The sequence below is a fragment of the Typopeltis vanoorti genome, chromosome 4, assembly GCF_054136105.1.
Source record: "Typopeltis vanoorti isolate ZY-2024b chromosome 4, IOZ_Tvanoo_1.0, whole genome shotgun sequence".
Taxonomy (NCBI): Eukaryota; Metazoa; Arthropoda; class Arachnida; order Uropygi; family Thelyphonidae; genus Typopeltis; species Typopeltis vanoorti.
Genome location: NC_143552.1, coordinates 33,234,387 through 33,257,300, shown reverse-complemented (window position 1 = coordinate 33,257,300; position 22,914 = coordinate 33,234,387). Strand labels below are relative to the sequence as shown.

The window sequence follows — 22,914 nt, the reverse complement described above, 5'->3', positions numbered from 1 at the left end:
ACATTTGAGATATTTGAAATCATCAAGACATTTCACAAATGCTATAATAAAAATATAGAAAGGAAAAAAATTTCAACATTCACAAATGCTAATTTTACAAATAAAATTCTACAGAAAAATTTTCAACTAACATGTCATATAAGCTTTGTGAAAATGTGAATGCAAGACATGGAAGTGGCACACATACACTAAAGCTACTTCCCACCAGGGGTTTATGCATGTGCAGACAACGCCCAGTGCAAATATATTAATATTACTGCTTTATTGGGTATCTTTTGCAGTTTCTCTAATAGATTTTTCTAAAGCTGAATTAAATATGATGAGCAAAAGGTTCAGATCTAATTCCATTAGCAAATGCCATGCTTCGGCTGTCAGTGATACAAATTTGGATTAAATTCATTATCTTATGAGAAATCTCATAAGATAATGAATTTGTTTAACATTCCCTAAAAGCTTTCTCTCAGAATGGTATCATATTCTTTTGTTCAAATCTACAAACAGAATATGAAAAAGACTGATTATATTCTCATTCTTTTTTCTCTCTAAAATTATCTTAACAAAAAAAAAAAAAATCTAGTCAACTGTGGACCCATTTCTTCAGAATCCTGCTTGACATTCACTTGTTTTTCCTTTAGCATATGGTAAGGTTCTTTTTAATATACTATTAAATAAAATTTTGTAACCTGTAGAAAGAAGTGATAGCCCTTTGTAAATACCACCTTCATTTTTATTTCCTTTCATTATATACTTGTATGATTGGTGACTCTTTCCATTCTGAGGGTATCTACTTTCTCATATTACATTCATTCGTTTATATATTTCTGTAGTTAATTCACCACTGTATTTTATAAGTGCAGCTACTATTCCATCAATATTTGGTGCTTTATTTCTGAGTCGCTTTATACTTTTCTCTACTTCAACCAGTGAGGTATTTCTAGATAAGAGGTATGATAAGTTTTCTATTCAAAGTTCACTGTGGTTTAGGAGATGGTGAAAGTATTTTCTCTCCTCTCACTCACTATTCTATCCCCTCCCTTCACTAGCATTTCATCTTTGTCCACTGCTATTGTTGCTTTCCTATATGGACTTGCTTTTTTGTTTTTAATGTCACAGTTTTCTTTGGTTATTTGTTTCTAGAATTTTTTGTTTTGTTCATATAATTCTTTTTTATTTAATTATTTTATTGGCTTCCTGTTGCTCTCTTTGTAGTACTGAGTACCATGAATATCAGATAGGTTATTAAGTCAACTACTTTATCATCTTTTTTTTTTTTTTCCTTTACTGCCAATTTGCATTCTTCATTATTTGTTTATTTTATTTTTATTATTTTTTGCTGTATATAACTCAGAACTCCCACTGAGTTTTCTGCTGCTATTTTTATACTATCCTTAATTTGATTCCAGATGTTCTGAATATTTTCAGCCCATCTTAGCAGTTTATTTTTCTATTTATGATTTACTTTAATTTCATATTTTCTTGTCTCTTCTGTTTTTATCCAGTTTGCTATTGCTGGGTTTCGGTTATTTTATTTATGTGGAATTTACTGCTTATTTTGCCCCTAAGAATGGCTTTAATTAGAAAATTATCACATTTATTTCTTTTCTACTTCATCTATTCAGAATGTAGTATTTTACTGATTATGATATAGTCTATTTGATTAAATGTATATCCATCGGGAAATGTCCATATCTCTTTGTCCACATGATGTGGCCCATACAGATAATAAATAAAAATGGAAAAGAGCATACAACCTAACCATATGCATAATTCAACACCAAACCATTATTTGTGTCAACTCTAACTCCTAATTTGTAATTTATGTATAACCCATAACCCATACCCAGTTTCATTTGGTATAAATGAAACCATATAAGGTTTCATTTATACCAAAGAGATTTAGAATTTAGAAAAGATTTCCCCTGGTACTTTACCATATACTTTTTCAAAATCAACAAAACTTAATCAGAGTTTATTATGTTCTATTGATTTCTCAACCATCATTTTATATTGTGGTTTCAGTCAATAAGAATACAATTTGATCAGCTAAACCCAAACTGCCAGCCCATCCTCGTTAGTTCAGTATCCAAGTAGATACCTAACAGGGTGCATCACGAGAAGGTGAGGATTGGACATTAGGTCAGAAGCCCTGGTCGGTTCTCTGCATTCCCTTAAAGGCTATGTGGAGGTCTCCTCTCAGTTATACAGCTTTTACCTTAAGCAAAAGTCTGCAAGATTCCCTGACTAAATTGAATAACTGTTGTAATAGATATGGCATGAAGGTCAGCAATACAGCAATAACAAGTCAAAGACAATGAAAATAGGCAGAAGCTTTGAAAATATCAACTGCATTATGAATGGAGAAACTATAAAACAAGTAAAACATTTTCAGCTACTTAGGCACAATTTTTAGTGAAGATGGTAAATTAAATATGGAAATAGACAACAGAATCAACAAAGCTGGTATGGTAGGAAGTCAACTGAATAAATTTATATGGAATAAGAGAGAAATTAGTCAAACACTAAATTAGCTGTATACAACACAGTGTTCAAACCAGTTTTAACTTATGAATCTGAGAGCTGGGTTAGAAATAAAACACTTGACCAAAGACTAGAGACCACAGATATGAGAGTGAGTCCTGAGAAAGATTAGGGGCATGAACAGATGGCATCAATGGCAATATCATATTAAAAATGAGGATATTAGGAAAGAACTTGCCATTATTAGCATCCAAGAATGTGTCAGCAGAGCTAATCTCAGGTGGTATGGTCACTTAAACAGAACAGGAGAGAAAAGATTAGCAAAACAAGTGTTTTCTGCCAGGTTGGCAGGAAAAAAAACCAGAGGAAGACTAAGATATGGGTGGATTGATACAGTAAAAAGTACCTTAGTAGAAATATAAGATCTGACATTGTTGGAGCCTTGACAGTTAACAGATTGATTTGGAGGAAAATTGTAGATAGGAAGTTGGTGTGATGTAAGATTTTCATGTAGTACTATCATATCCTGTACACCCCTTAAGGGCACATGTCAGAAATTTGATGATGATGATGATGATTTCTCGACTTCCAGATTTCTAGATCTACAAAATTCACATACAGATATTTGTTATATTCCTATGATTTCTTGGCTGTTTGTCTAAAAGTAAAAACTTTATTCTAACAATCTCTATTTGAAAAAAGCCATTTGTATATACAAGGGATATGCAAAAATAACTGGAATCTGAACTTGGCACACCATGTGTGCCAAGAGGATAAAAATCAATAATAGACTACTTTATAGCAAATGAAAAAGCAGCAAACCTCTTCCTAAATGTTAAAGTCAGGAGAGGGCTAGAAATTGACACAGATCACTATTTAGTGCAGGTAAAACTAAGGTTTCTGCCAAACTGGTTACAAAAACTACAAAACAAATTTTTTTTTAAATAAACAAACTAGAGAAACAAGATCTAAATACAAAGTAAGACTACTAAATGATTCTTCAAGTATAAGAAATGTATACCAACAGAGGATTAATAACTACTTAGAAAAAATACACGGAAATGAAGACATCAAGAAAGAATGGAATAATATAAAAGAAATTATTATATCAGCAGTATATGAAAGTCTAGCACAAAAAATATCATAAAAATAAAAAATTACTTTTAGTTTTTTTAGCAGTAATTTTTTATTTTTATGATATTTTTTTCATGAAACAAAATAAAACAACAAAATAAGCAAACAAAATAAGACAATAAAACCAAAAAAAAAAAAAAAGACAAATAAAGATTAAGAAAACAGCTGAAATGAAGTTTATAAGAAAAACTGCAAAGTATACTCTATTTGATCACAAAAGAAATGAAGAAATTATGAAAGAATTAAACCAGGAATCAGTAATAGAAAAAATGAAAACATATAAACACAAATGGATGGAACATGTTGAAAGAATGAAAACAGAAAGATTACCAAAACAAGCTATAAATTACAAACCATTAGGAAAAAAGAAAACTAGGACGTCCTCTTAAGAGATTCAACAATGACTTCTAAGGCCGGAATAGGCCACTCCAGGTTTAAATCCTTAATAGGCATGATGATGATAAAAAAATTGCATGTAAGGGACAATGAAATAAAAACAATAACCAAAAATAAAAAAGCTGGCCTTTAAAAGATGGTTAAGTAGCAAAAACCAAGAAGATGAAATTGAATATAAAAAATGATGAGTAATAGCCAAAAGAGAAACCAGAAACAGACACAGAGAAAGCTGGGAAAAATTTGTATTGTATCTAGAAAAAGACATAAAATAAGATCCAATAGATGTAAAAGAATTCTTGGATTACTTCACAAATCTTTGGACAGATAATACTAACATAAAAAAAAAATTCACCAATAATTTACAAAATGTTTTAAATGATATAATAACAATGAAAGAATTAAAGGATAACTTAAGTAAAATAAAAAATGGCAAATCAGCAGGAGAAGATTGGATAAACTCCGAACTGTATAAATTTGTTGGTAAAAAGTTTTATCAGAGATTATTAAAATTTAAAAAAAAAAAAAAAAAAAAAAAAAATATATATATACAGGGTGTTCGGGATAAATTTGACAGTTTCGTAAGGAAAAAGAAAATCTTCTTTGTATCTATTAAATTTAATGAATTGACAAAAAAACATTACAGGCAGAGTTAATTACAATACTATCAACAAGATTTACTCAAAATAACCACCATTAGCATCGATCACAGCTTCAATTCTGCTTCGGAACCTCGAACAAGCTGATGCTACAGTCTCCCTGGAAAGGGCCGCAAAAACTGTTTTAATTTTATCCATTAACTGGGCTTTTGTATTACTGGAAGTGCGATTGGTGTCTTTTTCAACTGCGCCCCATACAAAATAATCCATGGGGTTAAGGTCTGGGGAGTTTGGAGGCCAAACATTTGGACTGGTGAAGTCGTAGAAATTTTCAGACAACCATTTTTGACTTTTCCCAGAGGTGTGGCAAGGGGCCGAATCCTGCTGCCATACATACGGCCTACCATTGGCTACCCTTGTTATCCAGGGCTTGACTACAGTTAGCAACTCCACGAACAAAGCCCGAATTCCAATGCCAGGGTTATTCAACACCTGTTCCTGCAGATTTGCGAGGAATTCTGCTGTACGAACGCAATCAGATCGTCTGCTAGGGATCTTTCTTCTTGCTACATCCTCGTAGTCACCATTGCAAGTCTCTAGTTCATGCCTGATTGTTTTTACTGTATTCAGGGAGCATTGGGCAGCAGTCGTAATATCCTTATTTTGATGGCGGGCACGAATCATCATGATACAAGTTATTCTCTTCCATGATTCAGGTGGGTTCCAGCTATCCATCCTTTCTGACATCTTGTATATGAATGAAGAAGGGTCCAAACTTTTAAATGAAGAGAAGTGTGTGTTAATACACGTAACTTACGGAAAAATATAATTAATTATAAATATGTCAAATTTATCCCGAACACCCTGTATATATACAAAGTCAAATACCAATAGAATGGAATACAAGTATAGTAATACCTATATTTAAAAAAGGAGATAGAACAAAACCTACTAATTATTATTATTATTATTATTATTAGACACCTCTATGGAACCCAAAGACTCATCAAGGGAGGGCACCTGCTCTACAACTGTCTCCACAACTCAATCCACCAACAAACTTCAAAATTTTTGCAGATTATAGGCCTGATAAATAGAACACTCAATCCAAATATAGTGCAAATTGTGTAATTATTAAATGTGTAATTACAAGAGGTATTAGTTTATTGAATACATACTACAAAATATATAGTAAAATATTTAATGAAAAATTGAAAAGATACAATGAAAAAATATTATTAGAATATCAAAATGGATTTAGAAAAAGATGCAGCTTTGTTTAAATATACTTACAGAAAAAAGAAGAGAATTTAATTTAGAAACTCATATTTTGTTTATAGATTACAAAAAAGCATCTGACAAAGTAAAAGTATATATACTGTTTGCTATGTTACAATAAATATACCTAATATTGAACTACATGCTATATTGAATATATAAAAAGATAATAAAATAAAAATAAATACAAAAATGTCTGAAAACAATCTATAAACCATGGATTAAGACAGGAATGTCCTCTGCCTCCAACACTTTTCAATATTTATATTAATACAGTGGAACACCTTAAACAATCCAGGTATAGAAATTTCCCAGAATAACAAAATAAATACATTAGTGGCCAAAATTGTGGAAAGAAACCTTTTGGAAAAAGTGTATTTCTGAGGTTTGATGGTTCATAACACCACTTTTTTTTGGAGTAATACCATAAAATTATATATCAATGGAAAGGTAATTTAATCAAGAATGTAATGCAATAACTTTAATGAAGGATTTTTTTATTAGAACAGCAATTATAAAGAAGAAAAGTGAAACACATAGAAAAAATTAGATATACAAAAATTCTCACGATGTGAGTTAATACTTAGTTGAGTAACCTTTAACATTAATTACGGCCTTACAACGCCTTCCATGGAGTGAACCAAGTTTTTTAGTTCTTCAGCTGTTATAATGTGAAACCAAGATTGAATTATTGTTTCTATTAATTGGGTTTTATTGCTGGGTTGCTTCTGACTAACACGTTTCTTTAGTCGGCTCCATAGATTTTCGATTGGGTTAAGGTCTGGGCTATTCCCAGGCCATTCCAGCAGTAGAATATGATTATCTTGAAACCACTTTTTGCACACAGCAGCAACATGGCACGGAGCTGAATCCTGTTGAAATATAAATGCTTCATTACCTTGGAAAAGATCACATGCAGAAGGCTTCAGTTTTGGGCTCAAGTATTTCATTTATGTGGGCTTTATCATTTATGTATTTCATTTATGTGGGTTTCATTTATATTCCCATTAATCATACAAATTCTGCCCACACCTTTTGATGTCATACACCTCCAGATAGTAACACTGAGTGTTTCACGGTAGGTGTAATGCAATCAGGATGCAAATTTTCTCCAATTCTTCTCCTTACATATTTTATGCCATCACTACCAAACAGGGAGATTTTGGTCTCATCACTTCAAATAACACTGTCCCATTGTTCCGCTGTCCAGTTAACATGGGTTTTAGCCCAGTTTAATCTTTTCAACCTTTGTTTGAGAGATAAAAATGGCTTTTTTCGTGGAATTCTAGCATTTATACCAAATTCCTGCAGTCTGCACCAAACAGTCCTTGCACTCAACTTCACATTGTATTGCCATTTCCTCTTGTATACACCCAGATGATTTTCTTCTGTCACGTAGGCACAGTCTCTCAATTCTTCTATCATCACTTGCTGTTGTGCACCTTTTCCTGCCTTTACTAGTCTGGTTTTGTAGTGACTGAGTCTCCTTATACCTCTTCAAAAATTTAGAAATGTCATCTTTGGTTAAGCTTCCACCAATTTTTCTTCTAATTTCTTTAAAACTGTAGCCTTGTTCACTTAATAGTACTATTTTACATCGCTTTCTGGGTGACTAGTCAATTCTTTGCGCCATTTCTTTAATTTTATTACGTTTTATAAGCTCACTAAATGAAAGAACATATAAAAAACCAACCAACTTGATAGCAATCATATAACACACTGACAAATGTCCTCCTCTCAGCTCTAATACATGACATCAATAGCTGAATCCTACTGTGACCTTATTGGCTCATTGCCAAAACAAGATGATACCTAATTGGCTCTCTAAACACACATGCTCATTGACTACATTCAAATGAAGAAAAGCTACTTCTTATCAACCTAAGCAAATTGTGCTTCTTTTTTCTGGTTATTTCTAATTATCTGTATTCTTTTCATAGAATACAGATAATTGAACAAACTTTTTGCATTACATTCTTAATTAAATTACCTTTTCATTGATATATAATTTTATGATATTACACCAAAAAAAAAAAGTAGTGTTATGAGTCATCAAACCTCAAAAATACACTTTTTTCCAAAAGGTTTCCACAATTTTGGCCACTAGTGTACGCTATTATTTGCAGATGATCAGGTAATAATATCAGAAAATGAAGATAATTTACAAAGAGCAACATATAATTTAAACGTTATAGTAGAACAGTTTGGAATGAAAATATCCATAGATAAAAATAAAACAATAGCATTTTGTGGACAAACTCCAGTTAGAGGTAAAATAGTTATTAATAATAAAATAATAGACAGATAAATACTTTCAGTTATCTTGGATGTGAAATATCATATGAAGGAGTAAAAGACATAAAATTAGAAACTTCAAAATTTTTGCAGATTATAGGCCTGATAAATAGAACACCCAATCCAAATATAGTGCAAAAAAGAAACACGCTTGAAAATATACAATACTTTAGTCGAATGTGTAAACCAAATGGTCAATGCCAGATATCCTAAACAAATAATAAAATATAAATCAATTGGAAAGAGGGCCAGGTAGACCTCAAAAAAGGATATTAGATGGATAATGAGACCAGAACAAACCAATATGGTCTATATCCATAATTAGCATTACAATGATGATGATGATGATGAACTTGGTGTGCTTGCATTTTCTAGTTACAGATGATGCTGTTAGGCATTATGAGTATGCAGTTTTCCATGCCAGTGTGGCAAGTGGCATCATCCTGTGTGAGCTGGTTCACTGTTCTGGCTGCTTTTTTGTTAGTGCTTACAAGCAAGTTTGGCAATTTTGTAATGGCTGACCACAAGGAACAGAGAGTGTGCATGAAATTTTCTTGTGGGTAAAACTGTGCCTGAAATGGGAAACATTGATATGTTTCCCATTTCAAAAATGGGAAACATATCAATTGAAGACTAATCACAATCTGGCCAACCTTCGACAAGCCGAAATGATGAAAACATCAAAAAGGTTTCCCAGGAAATCAATGAAGATCATTGAAAGACCATTGAGCAAGTTTCTAAATAGACGAATTTGTCTTGGAGTTTGTGCTAGCGAATTTTAACAGATTTGCAAATTAAACGTGTGTCTATGTCAGCTAAATAATTTGTGCCTCATTTGCTCACAAAGGATTATAAAAAAAAAAAAAAATTGTGTGAATGTTCGCTACGAATTGAGGGAGCAAGTTCTTAATCACTAGAACTTTCAAAAGTTGTGACCAGGAATGAGCTTGGTGCCACGGTTATGATCCAGAAACAAAACAAGCATCAAGCCAATGGAAACTTGCAAATTCACTGAGACCCAAGAAGGCATGCTGACCTACTCACCCAATCTCTCTCCATGTGACTTTTTTTTTTTATTCCCATGGATAAAGAAAACCATGAAAGGGCAGCGATTCATTAATGTGAACGAAGTGGAAGAAAAGTCGCTGGATGCCACAAACAGTATTCCAGTTAAACATTCCAGAACTGTTTCCAGCAGTGGAAAAAAACGTTGGGATAAGTGCACTGACTCACATGGAAGTACTTTGAAGGAGACTAGAATATGGTATTATAAATTTTAATAAAATTTTTTTAAAATTTCATTTAGTTTTGGGTTCCCCCACTCATGTGTGTATATGTGTATTTATATATTTCTTCTTCATCTGTTGGAGGTTGTAGTCCTTTAGAAATGCTTCATGGGGGAGCTGTTCCACAGCATTCAAGTGGACAGAATAAAATATGACCAGGATTAGCAGATTCGGCAAGTATGCAATTGGAGCAGTTGGTTGTACTTGAGCAGCTGTAGCATGAGTTCCTGTACTTCTGGCAGAAATCGGAGGCATAATGAATGCTAGTTCTACTGATCAATGGCCATTGAAATATCTATAGAAGAGGCACAATGCAGAAACTGATTTTTCTATGGGAAAGTGGCTGAAAAGAGTCTGTAAGAGATGTGCTGCTAATCAACTGAACTGTCCTTCTCTGTACATCATCAAGAATTTTTAAGGTGGTCTTAGGTCATTACCCCAAACAAGAGCAGTATTCCAATGTTGGTCAGATTTGGGATTTATAAAGAATAAGTAACTGTTCAGCAGAGTACCATCTTGAGTGGAAAAGGATGCAGTTTTTTGGAAGTTGATGATGCTATAGAAGTGATGTGATTGTGCTAGGAAAGGTTTGGAGTAAGAATCAATCTGAGGAAAGAGATTTTGGTCTAGACTGTTGAGCTGAGCATTATCAAAAGTAAGTGGAAAAGAGATGAAGTCTTTTTTGAAAGAAAACAAGCAGAACTGTGGTTTGGAAGCATTGAAGTTGATTAGGTTGCTTTCACCCCAATCAAGGAAAGCATGGAAATCAGTGTTCAGGGCATTTATTACAGATGATCTTGAAGCTTGAGATGTTTGAGCACTGCAAGGCTTGTCACAATATGAGTAGGATGAGTGGAGTGTACTATCATCAGTAAAACTATGAATAGGATTTGCAGTCAATGAGAGCAGGTAATTTGTATAAATTAGGAAGAGAGTAGGTGAAATGACAATGGCATTGACAGGAAAGTCTGAAGAGAGAACACCATCCAACACTACATGTAAGGTTTGATCTCAGAGAAAACTAACTTTCCTCCATGATGTAGATTGGATGCCAGCTGAGTACAGTTTGGTGAATAGATGATAAAGAACAGGTGTTAGTCCAGGAGCACCTCTCTTGAGCACAATTTGTGGAATTCTCTCAGGATTGGTTGCCTTTGTGGTATCCAAAAGTTACTCAAAATTCTTCTGATGTCTTTCTGAGGAAGGTCACAGAAGGCATGAGATGCAGTGTTCTAGGCAACGAAGGAAATAATTTGCCATGGTCATCGAAAGAAGTTGGAAGAGAAGAATGAAGCAAAGACATCAGTCTTGTCTTGAAGCGATGTTGCAATGCTACTATTAGGGTGAGAGAGATGAGATAGCACAGAAAGACAAAAGTTGTGCCCAACAGCTTTGCCAAAGGATCAAAAGGCACCAGTGGCACAAGCAGAAAGTTTCCTACATCTATCCTTCTGAATTTAGACCTTGCCCTTTTAATAGTAGCTGTAAAGGAAGCTGGTGTGTTTTGCTCTCAAGCCACATCTGATAGGTCGTTTTCTTTTCTTGAACAATCCTAGAGAAATTTCCATTCCACTATAGATTATTTCTGCAATGAGATCACAATAGCTATCTGGATCAGAAAAATGAAAATAGTAGTCTGACCATGGAAAAGGGGAGTAAAAGTCACATAAATCTTCCCACTTGGCATTGTTGTAATGCCAGAGTACACAGATTGTGAATGATTGAAGGAAGGATGTTCAACCTAGCTTGTTCTTCTCCAAGTTTCTCTTTCACAATTTTTCTTAGCATCTTTGACTGCTTACCTAGACCATTCAAGGAAATTCCCCTAATAACTCTCATGTTCAGTTTTATTTTTCAGTTTATAGATGGATACGATGAGAACTCTATGCCAATCATCTGGAATTTGATGTTCTGACCAAGTGGTCTTCTCAATTATTATTCAAATATTAAATTAAAAAAAAAAAAGAAGAAACTATTCCCACTCTATGCATAATATATTAGTAGATAAATATGCTATTCCATATTTCGTGAATAAAATATATTTTATTTTTTTTATTTTTGGTTAATAAAACATTTGTAAGCATCAAATTTTTAATATGAGGAGTGGTATGAAAGTAATGCCCCCTATTTTTTTTCAGAAAATATAATTTATTTAACATATTTTACATGGATTAATCCTCCATATTTTGAGCATTCCATCATTTTTCAACATCTCCACCATTCCCTATACACACTGTCTCACTGTGTCATTGCTAAGCGAAACATTGTGTGCCAACCTCATAGATGTCTACATTGACGGAGTTCTTCATGAATAGCTAGCAAAGTCAGGCCTTGTCATGGAGAATGAGAACCTCAACATTTAGTCTGGCATCTAGCTGTGCTCACATCAACAGAACAGCATGATTACCATACACATTTTTCAGATCATATGAATTTTCAATATGGAATTTAATCAGCACAGCTATAACAGATGACGTTTTGAACTATTGGTGTGCTGCATTCATGTAACTAATCAGAGCAGCACCACTCACTGTGGTTGATCTACTACTATCTACTAAGTGATGTGTAAAGCTTAAAAAAAAAAAAAGTTACTTGTGTACCACTCCTAATATATAGTTTTCCTTAAAAAAATAAAAAAAAAAAAGCACATACATAAATCACCTGTGTCTGGTGGGTGCCACAGAGTGGAAGCCTCTACTACTTTTATTTTTTTCTCGAGCTCAGTAATACGGTTACCAAGAATCCTAGAAAATGTAATATCCAAGTGAAAACTGACTTGTTATAGGCTTTAAAAATATCGTGAAACTAGTAAAAAGCCAAAGAGAAAAAAAAAGGTAAAACAAAAAAAACAAAAAATAAAAAAAATAAAAATAAAAAAAAGATTTAAAACATGAAAAAAAGGTAGGTAGTTTATTGCAGATTGTAATTTACATTTTAAATCAAATATAATAAATATCTGATAAAAATATATCACACACAAAATGGCTAATATGAGCTGGGTACGCATTGCTTTGCTTCAATCCTGTCTTCATATCAAAAGGTTCAGCTCTAAATCCATTAGCCAATAATACCATGCTTCGGCTGTCAGTGCAAATTTTGATTCAACGTATTATCTTACGAGGTATTCCCAGTTCGTGTGTTGAGGCTTAAGTAGGCTTACCATACGTCCCGGTTTGACCGGGACTGTCCTGGCCAGTTTGTCATTTTGTCCCAGTTATTTGGTAAAAATTTAAAAGTGCAGAATATACACGCAGTACAAAAAGTGCAGCCTCGGAAAATGACGATTAGGCAACCCCAATACCCCACCTTGACTCTGGCCTGTACGCTGCATTGCAAGTCATTGTTGAGCATGCGCAATCTTAGTTGAGTTTAGATTGAGAGACGGTGTTTCTTTTCGGCGTGTTGTCATTTTTTTTACTTCATTAAATTAATTTAACCCCAAAATGCCAAAAAGAAACGGTATGTTTATGGATGAATTAAAAAAGAGTTACCCATTTTTGAAAAAAGTTTGTGGTCATATTGACAAAGTGAAATGTGAACAGTGCTCTTCATTATTTTCTGTGGCTCATGGTGGGCGTTCGGACATAAAAAATCACTTGACATGTGCGAAACATAAGGCTAGTCTAGCAGCGGCAGGAACTTCCTCAAAGATATTGTCATATTTTAAAGGTGCCGATCCAAGTGACAAAGAATTTTTAATAGCTGCTAAAGAAGCAACTTTTGCATTTCACGTTGCTATTCACAATCTCAGCTTTAAGTCTGCTGATTGTTCATCTAAATTGATATCAAAGCTTTTTGAAACAAAGTTTAGACTCGGTAGAACAAAATGTGAAGCTGTCATTGTTAATGTGATTGAGCCACTGTTGTTTCAGCAACTTTGTGAAGATTTAAACAAAACAAATTTTGTGACAATATCAATTGATTCTTCCAACAGGAAATAAATTAAAACTGTGCCATGTGTTGTACTATTTTGCACCAGATTGTGGAGTAAAAGTGAAACTTTTAGACTTTCAATCAGTTCCCGGTGAAACTGCAGAAATACTGACAAACCATTTAATGTCAGTTATGAAAACTCATATAGCAAAAAAAAATTATTGGATTTTGTGGAGATAACTGCAATATGAATTCTGGGGGTGTAAAATGGAGAGGAGAAAACAATCTTTACAGTCGATTGAAGAAGGAACTAGGAAGAAATATTGAGGGCATTGGATGCGGTGCTCACATCATTCACAACTGTCTTCAAACTGCAGTTGATGTTCTACCTATTGAAATAGAAGCTTTAGTAGTCAAAATTCATAAATATTTCCACATTTATACGGTTTGAGTCACTCAACTAAAAGCATTCTCTGACTTTGTAGATGTAGAGTATAAAAAGGTTCTTCAACATAGCAACACCTGTTTTCTTTCACTACTTCCAGCTATTGACAGAATATTTGAAATCTATGAGGGACTAAAATCATATTTTATTTCACAAGAACACTGTCTGGTGATAATAAAACAGTTCTTTGATAATGATTGTGGTGAAATGTATTTGTGGTTTATGCAAGGGCAACTCAAATTGTTTAACAAATCTATCTTGATTATGGAAAGTACAAAAGTGAGTGCAACAGACATTGTCATTGAACTTAGAAAATTAAAAACAAATCTTGAGGGAAGGCGCGATAACAAATTTATACCTCAAGAAGCCAAAAGGCTTTTTAGAATACTGGAAAATAATGGAAGTATTAATATTAATACAATACTACAAGAGTTTACAAAATTTTATAACTGATGTCTTTCTTACATTGAGCTTTGGGAAAACAGTTTTGGTGGAGCAGAATCTTTTACTTGGATAAACAACAATGAATTAATTTGGTCGGAAATTGAAGCTTCAGGTGAAAAAATTAACGAAACTCTTGCAAATAATCCAATAAACATGGATGAACTATTTGATGAAGTGGTGATTGCAAAAGCTTTTTGATCGGCAAACTATGACATTTTGAAAAATACAAGTTGCGAAGAAAAACAGATACAACTATTCAGTCATTTCAAAGAAAAGAACATTTCGTTGCCCAATCTTGTCCAAATTATAGAATACATTTTCAGCCTGCAGGCACATCTTCACCTGTTGAAAGGATATTCTCAATAATGAATAACATATGATCTGAAGAAAGAGGTAGAATGGCTAAATCAACAGTAAAAGATGTATTGCGCTGCAAACTTAATAGTGAACTAAATTGTAGTGAATTTTTCGACGCGATTAAAAATAGCAAAAAATTTTTAAAGAAAGTTCACGCTAGTAATAAATATTAATAACTTTTTAATAAGAAGTTATGTTCAGTTAAGAGTAATTAAAAACTATTACTACGAAATGTTGTTTTTTGTTAACCACTCCATTATTTAGCATTTTGAATCATAAGTACCTTAGTGTAGAAGGCGTTACTTTCTGTTTTGAGCAAACTCTCAAAAATGTCCCAGTTTGATAAAAAAATTTTAAGGTAAGTCTAGGCTTAAGTGCTGTGAAGAATTCATGTTGGAGATTTAATGGAATATTATCAGCACTGAGAAAGGATTACAACTAATTTTAATGCTTCCAATATTTCGTCTCTGTCTCAGAGACATCTTCAGGAATTGCAAATAACTTTTTGTAAGAACACACACACAAACATAATACAACGATAAGTAAAACGCATGAGTTAAACTAAAGTCCTGTCTAGGTGGTGCACCCTCTATGAGCGTGTGCAGGTGGCCTAGGATGTAAAGAGGGATATCTGATAATTAATGTTTTGAAATTTTGGGAAGTTTTATGCAACTGTATTTGTTTAAATTAGATTGATTCCTGAGTGTAGATGTAGATTCAAAAAACAGGTCTTTCTTTTTGGAATTTACTATGGTGGAGCATGGTGGTTTTTACAGGAGATCCTTTGGGTTATATCCAAAACATAGTCTGCAAGGCCAGATTGACCATAATCGTGCTTGCAGATGTATGACTTGTGTTCTTCTAACTGGATGGTTGCTGATCTGCCTATCTGTTTGAAGTAAATCTACAAACACACAGAGTGAACTGCCATGGGTTCCCCCATTCTTATCCCCTCTTGCCAATTTTTACATGGAAAATTTAACATGAAAAACGAGCCATAGACTCATCCCCTCTAAAACCTTCTATCTGGCTAAGATATGTAGATGATGTGTTCTCTATTTGGCCTCATGGCTCAGACATATTAGACTCCTTCCTCAGTAACCACAATAGCCTGCATCCAAGAAGCCACTTTGGAAAAGGAACATAACAATAATAAATTTAGTTTAATCCTTTATCCAAGTGTAAGCAAACAAAGTTTGTGCCTGAAGTATCTTCAGGACTGAGGTAACTCGTGGTAAAGGTGGACCAACCTCTCATCACTCCTTGTCTTAATATCTCCCATAATGCAAAGCACATCTCCTTGTGGACATGTATAATGCTATGCATTAAGGGAAGGGCAAACTACCCAGACTGGTTTCGACCTTTATTGAGGTCTCGTCAGTAGGAGCCAGACACAGAAGTGGTGATATTAAGGCAGAAGCAACGGAGAGGTTATATTCACTTATATGAGTTGCCAAAAGGTGTACCACCTTATTATTAAATTACTCTGGATTTAGAGAAAGATGTTGGAAGTTTTTTCCCACTTGGTTAGACTATAATAAATTTAGTTTAATCCTTTATCCAAGTGTAAGCAAACAAAGTTTGCACCTGAAGTATCTTCAGGACTGAGGCAACTCGGTCCTGAAGGCAACAAGAGGGGATGAGAGTGGGGGAACCCATGGCAGTTCATTCTGTCTGTCTGTCGATTTACTTCGGACAGACAGGCAGATCAGCAACCATCCGGTTAGAAGAACACAAGTCATACATCTGCAATCACAATTATGGTCAATCTGGTCTTGCAGACTATGTTTTGGATACAACCCATAGGATCTCCTGGAAAAAACCACCATGCTCCACCATAGTAAATTCAAAAAAGAAAGACTGTTTTTTGAATCTGGATCTGCACTCAGGAATGAACCTAATTTAAACAAATATAGTTGCATAAAACTTTCCCAAATTTGGGAAGCATTAATTATCAGAAGTATCAGATCCCTCTTTACATCCTAGGCCACCTGCAAACGCCCATAAAGGGCACACCACCTAGATAGAACTTTAGTTTCATCGCGTGTTTTATTTATCATTGTATTGTATTTGTGTATGTTATTACAAAAAGTTATTTGTAATCCCTGAAGATGTCTCTATGACTGAGACAAAACATTAAAATTAATTTTAATCCTTTCTCAGTGCTGATAATATTCCATTAAACCTCCAATATGTCTTCCCAGTTCATATATAGAGAAAAATTTAAAAAAAAAAAAAAAAATCAGCTAATGCCTTTTTTATTCCCTTATAGGGAGTAGGCAAGGACATTTCAACCCTATCTAACTTTTGAAGACTGAGTGAGCAGTTCAATTTACACTGGTAGCCAATCAATAGCTGGCTCAAGGTTATCACTAATTTAAGTAGCATGGTCTCGGACAGTGGGGGTTATTTTATCTCCAGATGTGCTAGTTTTCTCTTCAGAAACAACATATTGGTAGTTGACTGTCATCCAATATGGATTTATATCTTCTAGTGAAAAGTTAATAATAATAATAATAATAATAATAAATATATATATATCCTGATTTATGCTCATGCATAGACCTACACATTTTACCATGTAGGCATTCGGAAATGAAATCCTACGGTATAGATTGGTTACTCCTTACTCCTGGAGGTATCCTATGTCTGTAGAAGCGTGTGTTCATGAGGCCAGTACTCTCTTGCCTCCTGTTTGCAGGAGGAAAAACCTCTGATAAACCGGTGAGAAAAACTCTGTGGTCTACGCACAAGAACAGCTAACTTGACTATGTCTGAGAAAGATCCTAAGCTCCTCAAGGTAGCGAAGGGGATCGAACGCAGGACACTCCTTTCCCAGGCATATGGTTGTGAGGTGCATAACCACTGGGCTAACCGCGCTATATATATATATATATATATATATAATACATCCCGCTTGCATAATATCATCCTTTTGAATAGTTTTTCTCTTGCATCTTACCTCATACGGAGATGTATGACACCTTTTCAAATTCTACAAAACTTAAATACAGATTTTTGATAAATTCATATGATTTCTTGGCTATTTGTCTCAAGCTAAAACACCTAGGCTTGAAACCCCATAAGACTATAAATCTGCCATGCTTTATTTTTCTTTTCATGATGTGGGTGAGTTAGATAATCTGAGCACCCTCTCTAGTAATCTTATAAGCCACAATAAAATTTGAACTCTGTGTGCTAGATGTTCAGAAACATTCACTCAGCTGACCAGGCTGGAAACTGCAACACAGATCATTCTTCCCTAGTTTCTCTTCAACAATTTTTCTTAGCATCTTCTCGAGTATGCTTGCATAAACATTACATGAAACACTCAGTAGAGAAATTTCTTTGCAAGTCATGCATTCAAGGGTATAAAAGTTCTACAACTATACAACATATAGAACATAGACGACTTGAACTGAGGACTGAATTCTGGATGACTGAAAAAGAGTATTCATATGCCAACCTATAAAAAAAGAGAAATAAAACTGAATATCAGAATACAGAGCAATTGCTTCAGTAAGTGTTATGGGTACGATTTATATAAGCATAATGGAAATAAGGCCAAGAAAAACTGTGGAGAAATTTGGGCAGATTGAACCAGATTAAGACCAAATACAGAATATCAGAATCAGATTTTTACTTTAAGGGGGGGGGGGAGTCAAGAAATCATAGAAATATAACTAGGATTTGTAATGAAGTTTCATAGATTTGGAAAAGGCATATGATAATGCAAATAAGAGTAAAGCTGTTGAAAATGCTTAATAAGTGGTGTAAATAGGTCATTATACAGAACAATATATAGCCTATACTTAATTTAATCAGTAATTGGTATTGGATGAGAAACTAGTTATGGTAACACACAGGTGCACACTATCTGTTATCTCAACAATTATTCATAATCTATATGAATCATATTAGATGACAGAGGAAAAGTGGAATTAGGTTTGATATCAATACAATATCCAATTTTTTCTTTTATACAGACACTAGTAAATAAAGCCAGTAAAACATAACTCCTAGGAGCTGATTATTGTTCAACATTATGAGAGAAGATCACAACCTAGACCGGTCTGATTAACATGGTCTACCTACTCACTGATGAGACCTCAAAAAAGGTCGAAACCGGTCTGGGTAGTGACCTTCTCTCATAATGTTGAAAAATAATCAGCTCCTAGGAGTTATGTTCACATTATGGGTAAATATCAAGAATAGTGATCAGAGCTTGTTACACCTTTTACATGAGTTGCCTCAACTTGCACTACCTTCAAGGGTCAGTTGCTGCACTATCCAGGTATTTGCTTACGCTTGGAATCGCCGAACTTTATGTAGTTTCTATATTCGGCATGAAACTCTGAGTTTCTTATTTGCTAATAAACAATATGGGATATAATATCCCTTAACTTAAATATGTTCCTGTCGCCGAATTGAAGCCTTTGGCTCTTCATTATAATTAATACTAAAATATTTCAGTTATTTAGGCACAATTTTTGATGAAGATGCCAAATAAATATGAAAATAAATTGAATAAATAAATAAATGGATGAGAAGCCCATAGAATGAATTCAAACCAATTTTTTTAAGTTATGGATATGCAAGTTGGGTTAAAAATACAACAGCTGATCAAAGTGTACATATGTAAGAGCTCTCAAGAAAATTATAGGAATGAACAGATGGATGAATCAACGGCAAAATCATATCAAGAATGAAAAATTAGGAAGGAATTTGATATGATCATTCAAGTGTATCTGCATACATGCAAACGTGTACAGAGCCAAATCTGTGGTCACTTAAACAAACTGAATGTAAGGGTAACAAAATAGGTGCTTGCTAAGATAGCTAGAAAAAGCCTCAGAAGCTGACCAGGATCTAGGTGGACAGATTCAGGTAGCTATAGTGCCTTAGAAGAATGAAATATAAGATCTGTCAGTATTGAAAGTCTGATAAATAAAAAAGGGTATATTGTACAATTTCTGTTGCCACTGGTTATGCATCCTGCACAAAAATAGATGAATCAGCACACAAGCTATTTATTCACCTCAACCAGCCCTTTTTTTGTTTGCTGTGCTTCCTTTCTGTAAAACAGCTCCTCAACTTTAGGCAAACAAGTCGAAAACCTTGAACAGCACCTATGTACAAAACTTTTTCCTCTAAAATCAGAACGCTGGAAACTAAACTAGAACTAATTGATGATCAGTACTGCAATGCAAGAGCACTCTTTGCCTGCTAATGAACTCTCACCGACCTAATTGCAGCAACAGTACGCAACTCGATCAAGGCCAAAAACAAGAAATTCAACTGTTATTTTGAACTTTCCAACAGAAAATGGTAAATCACTAAAAGAAGATATTAGCAAATTAGCAGAAGAATGCAACCCTGATTCCAGAAATATCATCAGGTGCCATCATTCCAGACCCATAAATAAAAGAAAAGACAGAACAAACTTTCCATGCCTCATAAAAGTGACTTGTGACACACCAACAAGCATAACTAAATTAATAACAGTGATTAACAAGTTCAAGTATTTGTCCCAATTGCACATAAGTGTTTGACCTGACCTAACATTCACCCAGAGAGAACAAGGACATCATCTTCAAAAACAACTTGAAGAAAAATGCAAGGAGAAATGGAGAAAACAATTGGATCATAGACTATAAACAAGTTAAATTATTGCAAAAATCAAGTGATACCACTTGATTTTTGCACCACCATGGAGAACAGTATACAAGCACTGCATAGGAAATGTACAAGACCATTGTTCTCAAATATATTCCCCACAGAACCTTGCATATCCACTTCACTAACATCTGTGGCTTCAACTCCAACCTTAATAGTGTGCACTACCATCTTCAGTCTAACAAACTCCACCTACTCTTTTTGGCAGAAACTCAAATCTCACCTCTCCCCAGCACGATCCATCTGAATCTTCCAAACTACACACTCTTTAACTTCTTTCGACCCAAGGGAGGTGTCTGTGCATACATCCACTCTGATATACTTTGCCAGAGAGCACCTAACTGAGAATCACCCAACTTTAACCTTCTTTAGTTGAAAATATCCCTTCCCCGCTCAGTCAAATTCATTTGCTGTATGTATTGCAACCCTATATGTCTCAGACTGATCTACATGGAACTGCATGTCTCAGACTGATCCTTGGATACACCTGGATAGACTGCATCACTAACTCTGCTGTGCTAAATCTGGCTAAGCAAGAACCACTTGTCAGTATAGTCAAAAAACAACTCAGATGGCTTGGGCATCAACTCAGACATCCTGAAGTCTTGCCCTTTTTGGAATCCCTCATCCTGTACAAACCAGAAGATGGCAAATGCAGTAGAGGAAGAACATGCAAACAATTTTGGCAATACATATGTGAAACTATCAGTAGGCTGAACTGCAAAACTCCATCTGACATCTACCAGTTAGCTCAAGATAGAGAGACTTGGAAGACCATAATTTGCAATATTTAATTTTTAATATAAATCCCTTTTCACGTTGTATCATATTGTGAATAAACTATGTATGTATGTATGTATCGCTCCCCTAATGCCACCAACCACTCTAAGGTCTTTAATTTCCTCTCCTTAAAAAGTGATTTTCTCAAGTCCCACTTTTGCCAACAGTGAAATCCTCCTCCTAGGAGATTTCAATGTCCACAACACTAGCTGGCTTTCCTCCTCCAGTTGTACAGATCTTGCAGGCAGAGATGCTGAAACATTTGTCATCACTAACGACCCTACTCAAATTGTTCACATGCCACCCAGAATACCAGACGACCCAAACCACTCTCCAGTGACCCTTCCAAATACATAGGAAATGTGGTGGGTCCCCTAGGTAATTCTGAACACAATCTAGTGCTCATCTCCTCCCCCATGCAACAACATTTACACAGCCACTCTCATACAATAGTTTGGCATTATAAAGTGCCAAGTGGGACAGCTTCAGTGACTTCTATGTCTCATTTCCATGGTTGGACTATTGCTTCTGGCCTTCCAACCCAATAATCCATCCCCTAACTAAACCATGGTTCTCCAAAATATGTGCCAAGGCTGTACAAATGAAAAATCAAGCAAAACATAACTGGTTCAAATCAAAAACTTCATCCTCCTTTAATGCTTATACTCTAGCCCAAAATAAATGTAAGAAAACTATCAATGCTTCTGGAACAGAGTTTGAAAGAGCAAAAAAAAGCATTCATTTGCTGCCTTCCCAAATGGCAGCCAAGTCTTTTGGTCTCTTGTCAAAGCAATTGGTCATAACTTTTGCCAAACATTACTCCCACCATTGGTCCCACTCCGATGGCTCTATTGCTTCACCACCAAAAAAAGCCAATCTCCTGGCTTAACACCTTGTTTCCAATGCATGCATAACTGACAATGGCAAATGCTCCCACCCCCAGCCATTCCAGATGCCCAACATACAATGTCCCTATATCCTTTTGCCAGAAAGAGATCAGAAAAATATCAGACACAAAAAAAGTCTCCTGGCCCTGATGGCATTCCTCCAATTGTCTTGAAGGTTTGTGCACAAAAACTAACTCCTATCCTATGTCACCTGTATATACTCTTTTACTCCACTGGTATCTAACCCACAGCCTGGAAACTGGACTATATTCATCCCATTCACAAGAGGACAACAAATCACTACCATTTAACTACCATCCTATCTCACTCACCTGAATTCTGTCTATCTAAACTAATGGAGAAAATCATCAATTCCCAAATCCTACACTACCTTGAAGTTACTCAGCCAATAAACAATCACCAGTATTTTATCTGCTGCTGCCAATCAACAGCAGATCTACTTACATATATCAGCCATCTCTGGACAAATGGCATGAAGAAGTTTGGTGAATCTCAAGTGGTTGCACTTGATATCTCCAAAGCTTTTGACCAGATCTGGCACAAAGGCTTACTAAGCAAATTTCCATCATTTGGTCTGTCTCAGGACTTCTGCAGTTTGGATTGCCAGCTTTCTGTCTGGATGCACACACAATGTATGATGGTGGATGGTTCTTTATCCTCTCACTATTCAGCTAATGCCAAGGTTCCATAAGGTTCTATTCTCTTACCAACCCTCTTCCTTCTATATATGAATGACCTACTTCAGTAGACCTCCAACCCAATATACAGTTTTGAAGATGACAGCACATGGAACTCCTCCCTTTCATTTGATAAACCTTACTCTACTCAACTCACCTCCACCTATAGAACATCAACTATCACTTCCCTCAATTCTGATCTTCAAGCCATCCTCAAATGAAGTTCAGCTAACCTTATCAATTTCAATGCTGGTAAAACCCAGTACTGTCTTATTTCTCACAGAAAACATA

The 22,914-nt window shown here is 34.8% G+C and overlaps 1 protein-coding gene across 1 annotated transcript in view; it reads right to left on the bottom strand.

Moving 5' to 3' along the window:
- The window catches only part of LOC150107210 (coiled-coil domain-containing protein 149), a 182,645-nt gene that overhangs the window by 36,657 nt on the left and 123,074 nt on the right, over positions 1-22,914 (bottom strand). Inside the window, exon 10 of the mRNA XM_090391693.1 lies at positions 12,116-12,207. Coding sequence (XP_090247819.1) covers positions 12,116-12,207 — 92 coding nt within the window. The remainder of the gene's footprint in view (positions 1-12,115; positions 12,208-22,914) is intronic.